Consider the following 18,750-nt stretch of genomic DNA (forward strand, 5'->3'; position numbering starts at 1 on the left):
CTCAAACTGGCCCATTTTACTGTCTAGAATATACAGAAATATGGGAATTTTGTCTTATTGGATTTCAGGTAAAACAGGACTAGTCTTTGCCCAAAATGGCTTACTCAGCCTTCAAAACAGATGGGTGTTGAACCCACGACTCGAGACAGCCTCTAGGGTGTCATGGGCTTTTCTGCAGCTCAGAGCAGCAGAGAGAGGCTTTGCGGCTAAAGCCTGAATTACTGGTATGACTTGCTGTCTTCGTGAGAAGAAGCCACCTCTAGGGTCACTGGGTGTAGGAGATCTCTGGTTGTGAGTCAGAGGAGCGGATTTGGTAGTATCTGAGTGCCCACATAAGAATTGCAGAGAAGAAAGGTGAGGCTTTGTAGCCTGGATGGGTTTAACAAAAGGAGGAAAAGCTGTGCAACGGGTGCTGGGAATCCAGCTGAGCCACTGATTCCTTGACTAACAGCAAAGACTTGGGTTGTACTTGATGCTGGCAAACCCTGAGGGACCATATGTGAATACTGGGAGACCAGTAACCTGAAAACCAAGCTTTTGGAAGGAAGGGAAGCATTGAAGTATTTGCTCCACTTGCCACCTAGAACTCTGCAGATGAACATGGGAAGTCACTGGAGTGTCCTGCTACTAATTTAAATGCTAATGAGCAGTGCTTCTGTGGAAAGGCCCCTGATGGCCAAATATGGCTTAAAGACTTTCCAAACTAGATAGGTTTTTCAAGTGACCACAAAYGTTATGGAGGGGAAGGAGCCCAAAGAGCAGTGTGGGTTGCAGGAACCTGAAAAGGCAAGAAAAGGCACTGGACTGAAGACAACCCCTGAGTCATTTCTATCAGCTGGAACGGTAGCTGAGGCTCTCTGCATCCCATGGTCCGCTGCATTTTCCCTGTGATGCGCTACAGAGACTGGCAGCCACGAGCTCTGCTTTGCCTTCGTGCATAGCCTTTCTGCCAGCAGACATCTCCGCTGCAGGGCTGTGGTGAAATGTGCAGCGTATCAGTTTACAAAAGCAAGGATTTAGTAGCAAAAGCCTTGTACTCAACATAAACTGAATCTAGGCGAGCATCCCCCATGTTATCCAGCATTTCTTCCGGCACTAAGCCCCCCTTTTTTTTCCCTCTGAAGCAAAATTTTAGTCTTCTACTGTGAATAAAATGGAGGTCTCAGTTGAGATCGGGCAACAAATGTTCATCATCTAATTGAAACTGAGGTTTGAACTTGTATACTAGAAAGAGGAAGGTTTGGTATTTTTTTTTCTCTACCATTCCTTGCCCTTCAAGTGCTGTMAAGAAAAAATTGTTACCTGTATAGCTGCAAAGTAGTAGAAAGGTASTCTTAGAAACTTGATTTTGGAATAGGACTCTTCTAGTCACCAAAGAATTGTAAAACAGATTTTTCCTTTAGTTTCCCACTTGCTCATGTAATCTACTGATAAAGAGAGTCATCTCTCTGATATGTTTGGACCTTCATCTATGGTGGAGTTTAAAACAGTGTTTTGCACACTGTYCTGACAGTTTATAGAGATTGTGCTGTTTATTTCCTTTCTTCTCCTGTCCTGCCACGAAAGCAGCCCAACTCTGAGCTTTGATTAGTCTGATGGAAGAGGGTGACAAGAAGACAAACAAACATCATTTAGTTCTTGGGGGCATGCTTTCCTGATGCCTGACCTTTTGGACTTCCAACATCTTCTTGTCCATTTACATGCATTACAGTTTTTCCAATTACCAGTGAATTAAATTTGGAATTGTGGTATTTGGAAATGTCAAGCAGAATCAATAGAAAAGCACTTGGGGCCCAATCTTAGTAGACTCAGCACATTTTAAAGTATATGTGAAATGTCCCTGCTGATAAATCTCAGAGGACCACGTCTAGATTATGAATTGTGGAGCTGCTCTTTGGGTACCAAAGCTTTCCATGGCTTGCTAGGAATGCTCATTCTCCATCGTTAGAGCTGCGTTAGACACACAAGTGTAAAGGTGTGTTAGACACACAACACCAGTCTCTCCCTGGAGAAAACCTTAGGAATAAGGACCTCAGAAAGGGCATTGCTGCTGGTGGCAGCAGCATGGGTGATGAGAGAGGAGGTGTGGACCGTGGTGGGTATGCCCAAAAGGGATGGGAAAGGTGCCAGTAGGTGGTTATCGTTACTTAAATCTGTGCTCCATGCGGAGATGCTCCTATATCTTCATCTGTTTGCCTAGAAGAAGATTTCTTCACAGGCTTGTGTGGAAACCTCTTCAAAACTTCAGTGTATGTGTGCTTTCTCTTTTTCTTTTTCTTTTTTTTTTTTTGATATGAATATACATGATTTTGCTTCCTCCTCCTGCAGTGGTCTTTTGAGACCTCATGCTGACTAGCAAGGAGAACGGGAGAGAACAAATGATTGTTTTAAATGTCATTTCAGATTTTTCTGCATTTTTACGTAGTGATTTGTAGCATAGGATGAAAATCTGCTCTCTTTGATTTTTRGAAGTGTAGTTGGAAATATCCTAAATCCTGTCATTAAATTAATATTTTCTGTTTTTCAGTTATGTTGCAGAGTTTTGGAGGTTGAGGCAGTCTTCTTGGTAGCTTATTTACAAAGTCCTAAGCCCAGAAGGGTCCTTTCTGATGCCACAGAGCARTAGGTGCTATCAAAACCCAAATAAATGATCTGCTTAATGCCATTTTAAATGTATATTTAAAATTGGAGGGGAAAAAAAATCCAAATGACTGCCTCTCCCTCCTCACTACGATGTGAAAAAGATGTTTTGGCCATAAAATATTCTTTTTTGAAGAATGATCTGGTGGAGGGAGCCCTCTATGGAAATGATKTATGAAGCAAGGCAAGTCCTTGGTTTAGTGGTGCACAGGCACTGACGAGGTGTCTCCTAATGAGCGAGGTTAATGGAGGAATGGCTGGCATTTGCCTGTTATGCTTGTGGCAAAGGTCCCTGCAAAAGCTTTCATCCTTTAGGATGGCAACACGGTGATAAATAGCAGCTCAAGGTCTTGCGAAGTCTAGACGTGCAGGCTGGAGTCGACCACGCTTCACAGGTTCTCCTCCACCTCATGTTGTATGCAGGCAGGAACGTGGTGATGGTGCCTTTTTTTGATGCATAACTTCATATTCGTTGAGACTRCCTTGATTTTGTTTTTATCTTCTTGGGTGTAGTGGAGGCGTGTGTGTGTGCGCGCGCGTGTATCTGCATCCATAAAAATAATAAAAAATTTGGGCCTTTTTTATGTGTTATTGCTAATCCAGTTTGAGCTCTACTGTCCAAATTGCTTCATTTGTGACCCAAAGTGCATTTAAACATGAACTGCAGAAGCTCCACGGCATTAATGCTTTTGATTGATCTCCCTGATGGTTTTATTAAAGAACTAAAACCTTTTTTGGGGGGAGACAGATACAGTTAGCGCTGTGGCAGGAGAAATCTAATTACATTTTGGCTTTGTCCTTAACTGAGACGATACAAAATAGRATTTTTCTAATGGCTAACTAAAATAATCTCTTCTTTAAATAAAATATAGAAATGGCTGGCTGAGTTCAAGCAAAAAATGCCCTGCTTCCAGAGATTGATTAACTACTGGCAGTGTTTTGGTCCTGCTGCACACTAGTCCAGCCTGTGACCTGGCTAAACCTTCTTGGATCAGTCTGCCTAGACAAAGCAATGATTTACTAAACCTTTTCCTGAGTGATCCTACYCTTTGGGCCAAGAGATTAATCTCATCGTGTGTGTGTGTTTGTGTGTATATGCACTCAGTATTTCAGTAAATCAAATAATACCGTCATCTCGCTCAGCTCTGTCTTCCAGAAACAGGCATCAGCTCAATTTTATGGATTTTTTTCTTAAGAAGCTGCGACTCAACACGTCCTTCTCGGGTTCCTTGTTCTACCAACCTCATGCAACTTAAAATATCATGGAGATTATTCAGAAGAGTTAAAACTTTATGGCATCCTTTCCCCAAGTTGGTAGTAATGACTCTTAAAGCCTGCTCCCTATATTTGACAAAACTGGTTTTACTAGCAGTCTGGGGGGGCGGGGGTTGTAATAAAGATCTAATTCTTTTGAATAATTTGCTTGTTATCTTTAATTGACTTAAGCCCGAGTTAAAAAAGATGTATATATTGGGGGGAGAGGGGGGGGGAATCGCTACGCAGATGTCTGTRGAAGCTGTGAAGTCTGAGTCACGGTGTGAATATAGAAGCCCCGAGTTGTCATCCCTGGTGAGCAGGGAGGATGTATTTCTTAATATTAAAGTTCCTTTTTTAATTTTAAAAGAAAATGACTTAAAGCCTCCTGTCCTTCAGAGACTGGTTGTCAATGGCATCATTATAGGTTACCATGGCAATATATGCTGAGATAATAGATTAACAGCCATTGATTGACTAGAAAACTTGAAGCTCTTTTATCGGGGGATATGCCAAACGTATTGACAGAAAACAAAATTCAAGGTAATCTCCTCCCTTGGCGTTATATTGTTGRCGTTCTCGGTGCTGTAATGGGGAGGTTTTTACCTGATCTTACYGACCCAAAGAGCCAAAACATTTTGAAATAGTTTTACCGCATTTTTTAATTAGCTGAGGCAATGCCCTTTCCTCCCCTTGAAGATCTCCTCCATCCCCCTTGAGGATTTCCACTCAGCCAACCACTAGGGAAACCTTGTTTTTTYGTGAGGTCCATGTCTGGGCAATGCCAATTGGCACAGGCATCGTTTCTCTTTTCAAGAGTCCCCAAACGTGATGGGGTGGCCTGAAGTCCTGRTTTGAGAAATCTGCTTTATAGTGTAGAGGTGGTTTATCCCGTAGTCCACAGGGGCTCTGCCATGCCAAAGCTTTGTGAAAGAGTGGTGGGGGAAACGAGCACCAAATCTTTAAATCCTTAGGCACGCRGTTATGTACTTAACCACAAATGTCATCACTAGGTTGATACTTTGCCTAAATAATAGGTCTAAATATACTTTTAAGTGTACCAGGAATGAAATCACTCTGCTTGGGGAATAAGCAGTGGAGAAACATTTACAATTGTAGGCTAGTTGTAGGCTCTGCTGAGCTCCAGCTAGGTGGTCTTTCTAGAGCAACATTTTCCAAACTTGCCCAGTTGCAAGCCTCACTTGGCTTTGATTTTGTGATCCTAGCATCAACTACTCGAATTTCTTCAATTTTGCAAACTATGTGTAACTTCTGGGAGAGGGTAGGCTGGGGGAACTAAAGGGGCATCAACCCTCTTCCCTTGCTGTCTGCCTCCACGACTGCCTCCCGGTGTGCAAGACGCATGCTTTGGTCACGGTCCTCCCACTGGACAGCTTTCCCCTTGCCAAAATGCAGGCAGTCTGCTGAACCCCTTCGGTTTTCTCCCTCTCCCAACGGCTCCCTGATCTGATGTGGATGTTTCTTTAAAATAAATAAATAGCTAAAAGAAAACAAGAGCTCAAACAAAGGGCCTGACTTTCATCACACATGCGAGAATGCATACGCAGTTGCTTAATTGGTACATGCAATTACCCTCCAAATTAGAGGGCAATTACCCCAATTCAGTGTACAATCTCTGCCATTTTGTATTATAAAATTACGTGTACAAATAGCTATGTAGGGACATCGCTCGCTGTTTGCAAATAACTTCAGTTGCATACACAGTTTCTTGTATAAAGCCCGGTGGTTTTGACAGTCAGGCAAACAGACTGTCTGGTAAATCACTCTGTGTTTAGGCAGACTATTTTGACACATCCCATCTTTCCGTATATATTTTCATTTTAGTTTTTTTAAAAAAGGGGATCGGCAGAGATAAAGAGCTAAGATTTACAGTCTGCTTCAGCCTTGGGGAAGATATTCCCTCCATATCTAATTATAAGGGAAGAAGAGTCCAGCAATGGGTAACATCTAGATCCAGAGTTGCTCCGTTGGATCTTGCCTATAATTTAGCAGCTCATGGGTAATGACACAGCCTCCGCAATCTGTCAGCAGCTCCAAGTTAGGAGGGCAGAGCTTTAGTCTCGGATCAGCAGCGAGGTCCCGTGCTTCAGCAGGCTGAAGTCTTTCAGWCCAGGAGGACCTTTTTAATGAGCTCCCCTTCTGCCTTGCAGTTCCACGTATAGGAGAGGTCTTCCAGCCCAGCACTGTGTTTTGGATGTTTTTCCAGTCTTTAAGGAGTGCCAAGGGTCTTGCTTGGCAAAATCTTTATGATACAGTGGTCATTTAGGGCAGAAAATTGACCTGATGATGATTTTCTGGTGTTGAGTTCCAAACATGGATTTCCACCCCAGAAATGCCTCCTGGTGGATAGTCTATCTCCTGCTGCCTTCATAATTTTGGGATGCTTGGAAGTTTTGGGGGCCTGATGTGCGTGCAGCTTTTGCATGAAGAATCTGCTTGAAGAAGCCACGTGGTGATCCCTAAAGTGCTGTCTTGATGCTAAAAACAGAGCTTCTAGTGCTGACCTAACCCTTCCCTGAACTTTGATTTCAGACAGGGGTTCAGACTATTCCTTAAATGAGTATTTTTGGATCATGGTGTTAAAATGTTTGCGGTTTGTTCTCAATTGCCAAAAACTAGCTTTGCCTGGGCGCTTCAACGAGGCTCTTTTCCACGGGTTGGCTTTGGTACTGCGATGCGGCTCTGGGGTCGGGGGCTGCCGAGCTCCTGCCCCGTGGCAGCTTGATGTGCCCCATGTTTACTTGTTCAACTCTTTCTGCAAAGTGCTGTACATGCAGCGAGGCATTTCCACCTGCAGCAAGTTCTGCAGGCAATTGGCCAGCTGCAGTTTAGATACCTTCCCCCTGCAGAATGCTCCTGTGCGCACTTGTGGAGGAGGACAGCAAATCCCCCTCTGTGCTCTGTACCTCTTGTCTAGTTGGAGTTCCTACTGGGTAGGACATGGCATTTTCAAACTTTTGCTTTGTGGCTCATGGAGTAGTGTTAGGTGGGGGAGGACCAGGGGCCTGAGGAATTWGGCCATGTTCCAGCAGAGATCTTCAGGCATTCATTTAACAAATGTTTTAGCTCTCAGTTACACCTCAAGTCCTTTTGACTCCCTGCCAAAAGCCARGCGAGTCCTTCAGGTTTCACACTGGGGCTGCGGTACATTTACTTGCCACCCTGTGTGACCGGGATGTCCTTAGCGGGCAACGTGACCCAATGAACGAGGCCTGGGAGCTTTGCTGGTTTGTGTGGCTGCGCGATGTGTTACTGTGAGTCGAGGGACATGGTCTAGGTTCACACTAACGCTTGTGGCGTGGGGATGGGAAAGAGCTGGGAAACAGGAGTGGGACTGCTGATCTCAGCATTGATGCCAGCTTGTACTGGCTTAAACTGGGCTTAAAAGCATGGCCCAAGGGTCTTACCCCTTGGCACGAGGAGAACTGAGCCTACAGATGTGCTTCAGGTGTGCATGAGTGCCCAGAACGGGGTGGGGGGAAGGAAGGAGTAAAGGGCTTCCTGCACCTGTTTTGGGGCAATACCCTATGATTTTGCCTGCATTTTGAAATTAGAAGTGGGGCATGTTTTTTGGCATTTTGAAGCCCTTTACAGAGCTGACATCACTTGGACCCTTGGGAGAACCGGTGCTTACATACCCACCACCCCAGTGCCACATCCAATGCGGGAGAGGAGATGGGAAAAAGTAAACGCCTTAGGGACACAAAGGAGCAGAGGGCAGATTTTGTCCTGGTAGTCACCACAACCCCATCTTTCTCCCCCAGAGGGACAAAAACCTGCCAATGCCCCTCACCCTCCCTTCAGGTCAGGGTTTTTTAGTGCAGCGAATGCTGATGAGATAGCGAGCTGCAAACTTTGGTCTCTTGATCCCTTACAGAACGAGGCGCGGGAGTTTCTTGATGAGCAGAAGCAGCAGGTAAATTAACACCCGTTCCTGGAGCTGTGCCCCTTCCCACTGAGACCATCTTGGGCACAAACCAAAGGGTTTCTTGCAGGCGGAGGCCCGCGGCAGGATTAGGATGCTTATCCAAATGGCTTTTTAAGAAGATCTAAAGCAGGTAGCAAGCAGACAGGGCTTTTAAGTGTTTCCTTAAGGCAAATATCCTTAAAAGCTGTGTTAAGAAAAATGCATATTCATTCATCTAAAACTTTCTATGTGGTTTTTACGGAACTCGTCTAAACTTTGAGAGCCAAAAAACTGCRAAGGGCCTTTCCCTTGGCGTATTTRCTGTTTGCAGAGTTAGGCTCGTGTGTTTGCAAGCAGATCTTATTCTTAATCTGAAACTTGTTCCAGAAAAGACAACTGTCTTGGGGGAAGGGAGCCTGGGCTCGGTACAGGATTTCGCAGACTCGAGTACACGCTGTTTGCTGGTCCCAGAGCCGAAGCAACTCCTGCTCAGCATTTTATTTTATTTTTTTTTTAACATTCTCTTTTCAAAGCACAGTGGAAACGTTAAACCTCGAAGCAGCTCCGTGCACTGCATTGCAATGTGTGGGCATTGGCCCGCTGCGCAGGTGGAGGAAACAGAGGCTACRCGGTATTGCTCGAGGTTACAGCCAGAGTTATCTGAGCCAGGATTAGATTTTGGGGCTGCTTCCCAGGCAAATGGTTCGTTAAACCAGCCCACTTTTTAGGAGATTTGGGTTGAGGAAGGAAGAGGAAATTTCCATCTAATGCAGAAGCGGGATAAAGCTCTCTCTGGGTTTAAGGTGATGGAAATATTACAGAATGTATTTCAAGGAAAAGACCAGAAAGTGATACTGAGTATTAGCTCTCAGCCAGTACCCACGTTAAATGCTGCATTGAAACTAAAGTATTTACTCATTACTTTATAAAAACGGTATCACATTCCCTGTGCACGAGGCAATGCACCTTCTGTTGCCTGCTGATTTAACCGGTATTTAGCAAAAATGCTTAATCTGCTCTAGCAAAGTATGGTGCAAGTATCAACAGAGCAAATATCAAGGCTTTAACAAGGAGTGTCAATATTGACACTGTTCTGTGTTGAGGGATATCAGTAGGTTGTTTTTATTATAGTAAGCAACTTGTCAGAGGAAAACTCCGATGGAGCTTTGCAAGTGCCGATAAAACCTGCAGGTGCTATTGAAATTGAGCCCTTGTTTGTGTGTGCTYGGAATATAATTCCCCGTTTCAGAAGTCAGCTTTATGATTTTCTCTTCCCCTTCCYCCTTTAAACCTCTCCCACGATGCAGATGAAACAGTCTGCCAGAGAAAGAGTTATTGAAGARTTGAACGCCTCTTAAAAATGCAAAGAGATCTTTCTGGTCTGATGGATTTGCTCCATACCATGGAAATTACCCATCGCTGATCGCAGGTGCCAGGTACCAGGAGCAGGCTGGMCAGATCAGAGCCAGCGCGGTGCCAGAAGCGGCGATCTCTCCTGACGCTCTTGCAGTTAAACTTTTGCTGTGTACCAGGTCGTCGGCACTCATTACTCGCCACCTGTTGTCAGCAGAAGGCTGGTTTCCTGCTATAGTTTAGGCTAAATTCAATGCCTTAACTGCAGTCGCTGGCTCAAACGCAGTCTCCGCAGTGCTCTACCCGCTTAGAGGTGCTGCGAAATTGGAGGCAAATCCTACTGCTGGAAACCAGTTTGGAGACTTGCCCGCTTCAAGGAGCTGCAGGCTGTGAGAAGGGAGGTCGGGCTGGTGCTCAAGCTGGGATTTGGGCAATTGGGGTTCAGCTTCCCTCCTTGACATCCTTTGCACTTGGGTCAAGCATTTAATCTTTGTGCTCCAGCTCTTCCTCTGTYAATTGAGAATAATACTTGCTTCTCCAGTTGGATGTTGTGCATATGTTTGCACCGTTGATAGGTGGGTGCTCAGGTACAGTAATCACGGGCTATATTCAGGGCCTGGAGTTCATTCCTATTTCTGGGCTCGGTGTTCTCTCCTCTGGCWGTGAGCTGCGTTGTACTCAGTGCCTTGCAAAGAACACATTGAATCACCTTTTAGAGACCTTTTAGCAGTGTCTGGTTGCCACCCTGGCCCGGAATCACGGACCTGGTTGCGTTTAGATCATCTAGTTGTGGCCCTGTATGCCTGCCTTAATCTCAACATTAAAGGTTGCACTTACTTCAGAGAGGGCAGAGTCATGTAAGCACTGCAGAATTTTCAACAGCTGGATACTTAGTTCTGCATTTTTCAAAGGTCTTGCTATTCTGGGAGCACAGTGCTTTCATTTCATTATCCTGCAGGACCGATTTGTATTTTCTACACAATTGTCAACACATTTTATTAGGATGCCTATGTTTTCCTTGATTGCAATCCATCAAAGTAATGGCCAGGTCAGACCTTGCCTTAGGTCAGGAGATCCTGAAGCGTGGTGGTTGGAGGGCATCCCTGAATTTATGGTCACTAACTTTGTGGTACTGTTTCTGGGGGCATCCGCGTCTCTGTTGTACATTTAGTTTCTCTTCCCAGTGCCCTTTTTAAACTTATCTTCAAAATGCTATGAAGCAGAGTATTTCCAAATGAAAACGGGATTTTGGAGGCTTAAGGCAGAGCAGATCATCTGCAGATATGAGTTCTCTTACTTGACTCCTTTTTTGTTCTGTATAYCTGTAACAGTATTTCAGTTTTGTGGGGTATGATGGCTGTGTGGAAGTTGTTCCACTTTGTGGTCCCTAAGAAGACCTCCTCAGTTCTTTGATGCAAGGCTTGTAGCTGGGCTAAAGTCAACGCAGGTAGAGAGGTTCCTTTGTGGTGCCAAGCGTCAGTTTGTGGTGGCCAGAGCTGTTTGGAAGATAACACTTGTCTGACTAGGGGCAAAGGGGAACAGAGGTGCTTAGTGGACCATAAGTGAAAACATGGGATTTACCATAAGGAGACTTACCAAAACAGACCTGAGATGGGATATGAACGTAGAATTGGCTTTAGTCTACCCCCCTCTGCAGGATGACTGTTGCCTATTCTCAGTTATGCCCTACCCATCTAAGAAACCGTTTACTTTAGATGGTAATTCCTGAGACGGTGGTGGTGAGCGAAGGCATGACCGTGTTGTGTGACAGCTCAGCAAGTGGCAAACTGCACCTCAGGGAGGTGGAATTTCCAAAGCATGGTCTCTGTGTTTTAAAAGATACTGGGTTGCGTTTACATCCTCCTGTTAGGGTGCTGTGGTTGAAGCACTGGCTAGAGGAGACTTAGGAGACCTTGATCTGGTTCTCGGCTCTACCACAAGCTCCAAATGTGAACTCAGGCACATCTGACCTCTCTGTTTCCCATTTCACACCTGCACAGGGAGGATAACCCTCCAGACAGCACTGAAGAAGTTCATGTGTATAGGGTGGTTAGTTCTTAGAAAGACAAATGACATTAACATGTGCAAAAAACACAGCCATGCGGAAATGCGTCTCCTGGGATCTGTTTCTGATTTTGCTCGAACGTGTTTTGGATTTGCATTTTGCTTCAGGACCAGGACATGGGGAAGCGGAGACAAGGGAATGCATTTACTACAATGCCAACTGGGAGCTGGAAAAAACGAACCAGAGCGGCGTGGAGCGCTGCGAAGGGGAGAAGGACAAGCGGCTTCACTGCTATGCCTCTTGGAGGAACAATTCGGGCTCCATTGAGCTGGTGAAGAAAGGCTGCTGGTTAGACGACTTCAACTGTTATGACAGGTAATAGCCTAACTGGTTTCTCTGAATGCAAGCGTAAATTGTTCCTCTAGGTGCAAAGGCCCCTGATTTTGCATAGAGAAAAAGAAAGCACGTCTAAGTCAATTGGCCCATTCATCCCCTGTAATTACTTCTGTTGCTAATGTAGCTCTCAGAATTGTCACTTATCTGCCTTTACTTCCTAAAGAGAAGCCACAAAAGACACTTTTAGTTTTTTTGTTGTGTTTTTTTTCCCCTTTGCAAAGCTTTGATAATTCTGGCATGCTTTGAAAAACGTGTCCTGTACCATCAAATGAAGAGCAATATGTTCTTCCAAGAGCATTTGGCGATACAAAGGAAAACTTGGAATCGTTTGGAGCTCTCTAGAAAAACACAGATATCTGGGGGTGTTTAGAGGTTGAGATATTCTGGCACTTGTGATGTTGCAAAAGTTTCACTGCTTGTCCACTGAGTTAACAGACAGGAGTAGGGAGAAGGAGTGGGACTGCAAAAGCAAATGCATGTTTGGGTGTCGCTGCCTGTAGCTTGCTGAGAAGGAGACAGGTTTTGCAATATGAAGGCTCCAGCCTCATTAAATATCTGAGAAAATCAACTCTTTATTTTCTCATTCCCCTTGATGTGATTCTGAAGAGGGGAAGAAAACTACAGCTAAAGAAAACATCCTTCCTAAAAGGCAATAGTTCAAGACTAGGTCAGTGTTTTTGTTTAAAACAAAACAAGCTATGAATAAGGAGAACATAAAATTCAAGAGCTTACCTTAATATTATACCAAAATAGAGCGATCTCACCTTTGTACAAGCAGCTGCATATTCYCGTAGCTCTTTTATCTATTGAGATTCCAACAGTTTTAGAACATCAGATTTCTGCTACTTCAGAAAGACTGCTCCAGAACTGAGAAAGCCACCCCAAATTAATGCTTCTCCAACCCAGCTGAAACAAATGAGGCTTAAACTGGAACTATATTTGTCCCAAGGCAAGTTTTATCTCCTAGTGATCATATGCCCTTCCTYGGTTTTGTCCCTGTTGTCTTTGGTATCAAGATTGTGAATACTACCACATCTTGTTGCTATTATTAGTCCTGGGGTTACCTTCCCACCACACCTATTCCCTTGCCAGTTGCATAGTAAAGTTCTAAATATAGTTAAATTTTTATTCTTTTTTGATAAAGCCATCCTTCTTGGCCCATTAGTCATCTTAATGCTGATCCTTGTGAGACAGAAGGTCACTCTCATTTCCTACTTCCAAGCAGAAGTGTTTACTGTAAACAGATTTCTCCTTTTAGTGTCTGCTCTGGTGTACAGCGACACTTGTGTTATAACTGAGTGCCTCTGTGCAGTGATGTAGTGGTTCTTAATCTTTGTCATACCACAAAGCATACAATAGCAAAAAGTTTTCAGGACCGCTTGCAAGTCTTTTTGCGGTGCTTCGGTTGAGCATCCATTATCCTCTAGCCTCATTTTTCCAAGGCATAGTCACAGGGCAAAACTGAAAGATCTTCTGAGAATTAACAAACAGTGCAAGTGTGGGAAGCAACATTTGAAATAAAGGSTAGCTTTAATTAAATAAAAGCTGTTTAAATTGAGTCTTTTTTCCCTTGAGTGTCCTCTTYGGTCTGTCACGCAGGCATTATGGTCTGATCGCGAGGCGGAGGGCAGAAATGGCTTAAAAACGTGACGTTTCGATGAAGGGCGCCGCATCGGCGCCCTTGCGCAGGATGCTGCGCTCTGGGGCGCGGCGCTGGGCGATGCGCCTGTAGCTCTCGGCCAAGGTGTCCCCCGCGTGAAGGACGCGTGTCCTATTCCTACAGCTCCTGGCAGCTTGCAGCGCAGGCGGTGCTTAGTGCGACATGCCAAGTGCTACGTCTTCGTCACTGGAAGGTGGCAAACGCAGCAGTGCAACAGCTGGGGTATGTAGGGTTACAGTTCCCTAATCTGTGCTTTAGCTTAAGAGAACAAGCAAACGGCACGTGTGAATTTAAGGCTATATGGAAAAGGTACTGGWTAAAACCCAAGCGTTTGCTCTTGTTTTTTGTGGTGCAGCCCCACTGGAGAGGTCGCGTTCGCGTTCCCGCGAAGGGCRCGAGAACTGCTGCAGATTGTGCACTCGCTGCCGTGGAAAGATGGGTCGCTCTGTCCCACTGTCTCGTTTGTAATGTTTGCGAAGTATAACATGTCATATGTACCTGGCTGGCTGCCCTGAGCGCGCACCAACTCAAAGACAGGGATAATGAATTGCAGATGTGGAGCAGGCTGTTTTCACTCATTAAGCTGATTTCTTAACCAACAGATTTAGCGAAGGATGTGTTTTTTACTCAAGACTCGGATACTGATGCTGTTAAATCCAAGCGGCTTGTTATCGGATTTCAAGAAAAAGCATCTGGAAACATTGCTTAACTTGTGGAAACATCTTTCTTCATTTGGATAACTTGATAGCTGTTTTTTTCTTTGAAGTTAAAATAAAAAATTAAAAGAAAAAACACAACAAACCGAGTGCTTCCCAATGGATACCTTTCATGAGGCATTTCAGCTAAAGCTGCTTTTCTTCCTCAAAAGGAGTAAAGTACTGAAAACTACGATGCGTTGTGATTTAAGAGAGCCATTTCTATTCTTCCCGTAGCGATAAGTCAGTGATGCCACCGAAAGGGAGGCTTGGCATGGATTCATAAATGAGTAATAATGTCAAACGCATATGATTGTTTCGCTACTTCCGCTGAGTGGTTGGAGGAAGGAAGTTATGCATATAATTGAGCTGGTCTTCAGGAAATAGTTTGATACAGTTCTACRCAGAGAACAGCTCTGCAACTGTAATAAGTAAAAGCAGAGGGTCACCTAGCAAAAAATGGCAGGGAAGGGGAACGTGTGCTGAAGAAATAGTCTACTAGAGCGCTGCAAAAATCACCGGGCGTCTCTTTTGCAGTGGTCTGCAGAAAGGGAGGACATGTGGAAGATTGCTGGAGTTGGTCTGGTGTGTGGAARTCTCCTAAGGCCTTGCAAAATGTGGAAGGAAAGCTCAGCACTCGGGCGGCYGGATGAGAGGCAAAAGAGAAAAATTGGAGTTGCAACTTGAATTTCTTGAAGGCTTGATGCCTTCGCGCAAGTGTAAGCTTTCTAAAGGAGGAGACTTGAAAATGAAACTTAAAATGAAACGTAAAAACTGCAGTCACTCTCCTGCCTTCGGTAGTCAGAGGTGCTGCTGCTGTCCTATGCCCTTCTAGCGCGTTGATAGCRCGTTGAGGCAGTGATGCTCAAGCCTGTGAGAGCAATCTCGGTTCAGCCCTCTTCGCCTGTGCTTTATGGCACGAATTTAATTGCACGCCCAAATATTCCTCTCCCCCGACAACGTACGTGCAGGGTGCAAGAAAGACGCTGTGCAGGGACCGAGGCGGCTCTTCATCGTTTTCCTGCTTCTCATTCAATGAGCAGTGCCTGCTGTTATTTATTACTTGCCACCTAATGCCTTCAATACATATGGAAGCATTTGTTTCCTTTATGGGCTTTTCAAGGGTTCTCGCTATCCGTGGGGGCATTGGAGTGCCGGAGGAACACTAATGGCTTTATCTCCGTTGCGTGAGCGGGATCCGCTCGGTGGTGGTGCGGAATTGCAGCGCGTGACCTGCCGGCTCTCCGCCTGCTCCGGCTCCCCCGTTTCCCYGGCTTTGCCAGCGCAGGCAGGAAACCCAGCTGCCGGCGGCTTCGCTCRCGGTCGAGGGGACTCAGCCACTGGCGTATTGGGCGGCTCATGCTGGATCCCCAGAAAATGAGCAGAACGGCAGCATTAGTGGTGCCACTGATTTTAAGTGACTTACTTGGTAGTGCTTAAGAGCAAGCAGCTGAAAAGGGATCCCCCAGCTCAGCGTTCGCAACCTTCTTTATTTTTTACCATCCTTCTTCGTTTTTTGCTTTCCTTCCCCGMTGTCTGATTTGCAGGGGAATTGAGGACTGGCTCCTCGACCGCTTCCAGCGCACGACCCACCTGCTTTTCCCCGAGGACCCTCTGCGCCAGACCGAGTGGAGTAGAGAGCCCACGAGGAAAACAAAACAGTGTGAAAACAAAATAGCGTCCTATTTTGTTTAGCGTGTGATGGTGCTTTTAGCTGCCGAGGGGGGCTCGCGGCTGTTGTGTGCCAGGCCCTGGACTGTCTGTGCTTTCTGGGTTTGACTTCCCCTTTTGTCTATTCACAACCCCCTACAAAAGCCGCCAGTGCTGCAGCAGAGCTGCCTGCCTTCTTGATTATTCTCTCAAGAGAGGCAAAGGTGGTTTTCTCTAAGTGGGGACTGCAGATGTGTGGTATGCAGGCAGCAGGGCAAGGTAAATAGGAAAGACAATTTGCAGGAGCTTGGTATTCACTGCAAAGACAACAGRAAAGAGTTTGCTGACTTTTGTATTCCTTTTCCCTTTGTTCCTCTGTTTGCCTCTCCCCCGTGCAGGCAGGAATGTGTAGCCACGGAAGAAAACCCGCAAGTGTTTTTCTGCTGCTGTGAGGGCAACTATTGCAATGAGAAATTCACCCATTTACCTGAAGTCACTGGTCCAGAAGGTGAGCGACTGCTGGTGGGGGGGAAGGGGTCCCTTCRTCTTCACTTGATCTCTGGTGGCCTTGGATTGTTGAGCAAAATACAATAGACCTGAAAGGATACAAAGCATCGTTTTGGTTGCAAAGACCACAAGTCGTTTTGCTGGGGTAATTTGAGAACGGTTTTTTAATGTTATTTCACTGTGTAGGTAAAGCGTGTTGCACCAGCACCTCATATATTCTTAGCGAGGGTTAGATTTTCTTTACAGTGAGGGTTCACAGTGGGCTCTTCCGAAAAGAAACCTYGCGCAGGGGAAAAAGGCTGTACAATATATACAATGGGGATCAAGAACCAGTGTCTTAAAGGTATTTTCTTTTCTTCATTGTATATCCTCATATTTTTCATAGGTCACAGGCATCTGAATACATTGGGCAACCTAACTTTCTGCATTTTCTTAGCTAACATATGATATTTTACTGGTCTAAGGATTAAAAGCAAATGGGTGCAYGTCTCAGCTTTCAGAGTTTGTGGATATACTTCAAGGGAAAAAAGTAATGTCCTTCTTTAATGGCTAATTGAAAAATGATGCTTCTTTTTGCTGTAGGCTTGCCAAAGTATCGTTCAATAAAAATTATTAGAGCAGGTGTATCCTTTCCTTCAGATGGGTTTTTTTTGCTATCAAGCTATATTCATTTACTGAGAAGTTCCAACAGACCATTATCAGATTTTCCTGGACATTGCTGTTAGGTTTTTAATTGTTTACATGTTTTTACTATCTCCTGTTATTAATGTACCCGTAGCAACCTGGTAGCAAATATTCTTTCTCTCACAGTTTTTTTGTTGCACTTGGCAAGTAGTGCTATTTTTTCCTTCCATGTCTCCAACATAGCAACATGGCTCCGTTTAGTATTCCCATTGTTTGTGTCTCCACTGCACTGATGTAATTTGGAACAAGAACTACTGTGGGAATAGGGTATTTGACTGTGGCTCCTGCAGCATTTTTAGTAAAAACTGACATCTTGTCAATCGCTGTGCAAAGAAAAGCAGCGCGGGGAGGGATTTCGGGCTAGCTTAATGCTTCTGCAAGGGTTAAGGGGAGGAAGATTTCTGCCCTTACATAGCCTGGCAGGGAGGAAGATTTCTGCCCTTACATAGCCTGGCAGGAAATTCCCTCCATCACTCACGGCCATCGTTAATAAAGCTCTTGTGGAGGCTCAACCTGCAAAGTGTGTTTTGGACTGTACTCATTACATTAGTAATAGCAACATGGAAAAGAGTAATGGGTCTTTATGAATGCCATTGGATGTCAGGAAAATACGAGATATACCACTAAACATTGTCTGCTTTGGAGAAGAAAAAAGGCAAGTGGTTGGTTGTATCAGGACGTCTAGCTCACAGTGCTGTTGCATGCCTAAAGGATCATTTCCCACATTTAACCTGCTCTTTTCTTGCAGTCATATATGAGCCTCCACCACCAACACCCTCCCTGCTCAACATCCTGGTTTACTCTCTGCTTCCCATCGCTGTCCTCTCAATGGCCATTCTCTTGGCCTTCTGGATGTATCGTCACCGCAAGCCTCCTTACGGGCACGTGGACATCAATGAGGTGAGAGAGAAACCTCTGCCTTCCCAAGATGGTAGGAAAAGAGAGCAGGAATTTCCCTGTGTTTGGTCTTTATGGAAGATACAAGGGCTCAAATCCTCTTTTGTTTTGACATTTCCAGRTGATGAAATTTTCCTCTCCATGATTTTTCCTCTCTGTCTTTTTGAGCCCTGTGCTACAGTYAGCCTCTGTACCCATGTTAGGCTCCTCTGTGAGGCTGTTTTTAGCCYAATTTATAAGATTTTCCTGAATTCCTAAGGGATAGTTCACAGAGTCCTGCGTGGTGTCTGCCTTCCATCAGCATTCTCAAGCCCAATGTCTGATCTCAACCAACTTTGCAGGGGTGTAGAGCTTTAGAGATTGCAAATCTTACCAGTTTTATGGGATGAAGGGAGACATTTTCCCTTTTGCAGTTCAAGTTTTATGAGAAATCAGAGAATGCACGCAGGAGCCTACAGCCCAAAGCTGTCAGAAACTGGTCTGTGCTTGTTCTGCTGCCCACTGCCTGGAGCCATCTGTGTTCTTCTGAAGGGGCGAGCAGCCACCTCTCCTTGCACCCAGTACGGCCCTATACAAACCATACTCTGAACTTTACAAATATGAAGTTAGATATGGACAGAGCTCCAGTGCCAAACTTAGTGCTGGGCTACATTGCTCTTTCATGCAAACAGAGAGTTTGAACAGATACCATCTTTATTATGCTGACAGACCTGTTTGCTGCCCATCACTAGGATTATGCAAAACTCTCCTAAAGAAGGGCAGAGTAGTTGGAAGTTTTAGGTGTATTTTGCTGTTARGTCACAAAGATTGAAAAGTTCCCACTTCTGGCAGGAGGTAGCCTTGAGGTATATCCATATTTTGCAGCCCAAGATAGCTCTTGCTTTGAAAACACAAGAGAATTCAGGTTTTGCCAGAAGATGATACTCAGTTCAGGCTTTGCCAGAGGATGACTTATGTGTGCCAAACTACATCATGACACACAAAGTGACACTCGAAGGCATAGATTGTTATATATGTTCTGTATAAATATTCTGGAAAGCAAAATAGGGAATTTCGTGTTGTTCTTAATGTATAAGTTTTG

At 44.9% G+C, this 18,750-nt stretch overlaps 1 protein-coding gene across 1 annotated transcript in view; it reads left to right on the forward strand.

Moving 5' to 3' along the window:
• ACVR2B (activin A receptor type 2B) overlaps positions 1-18,750 on the forward strand; it is a 133,306-nt gene that overhangs the window by 92,225 nt on the left and 22,331 nt on the right. The window contains exons 3-5 of the mRNA XM_085316419.1: positions 11,348-11,555; positions 15,980-16,089; positions 17,521-17,672. Coding sequence (XP_085172545.1) covers positions 11,348-11,555; positions 15,980-16,089; positions 17,521-17,672 — 470 coding nt within the window. The remainder of the gene's footprint in view (positions 1-11,347; positions 11,556-15,979; positions 16,090-17,520; positions 17,673-18,750) is intronic.

The sequence above is a fragment of the Rhea americana genome, unplaced genomic scaffold (assembly GCF_003343005.1).
Source record: "Rhea americana isolate MKP2758 unplaced genomic scaffold, rheAme1 scaffold_47, whole genome shotgun sequence".
NCBI classification, from domain to species: Eukaryota; Metazoa; Chordata; class Aves; order Rheiformes; family Rheidae; genus Rhea; species Rhea americana.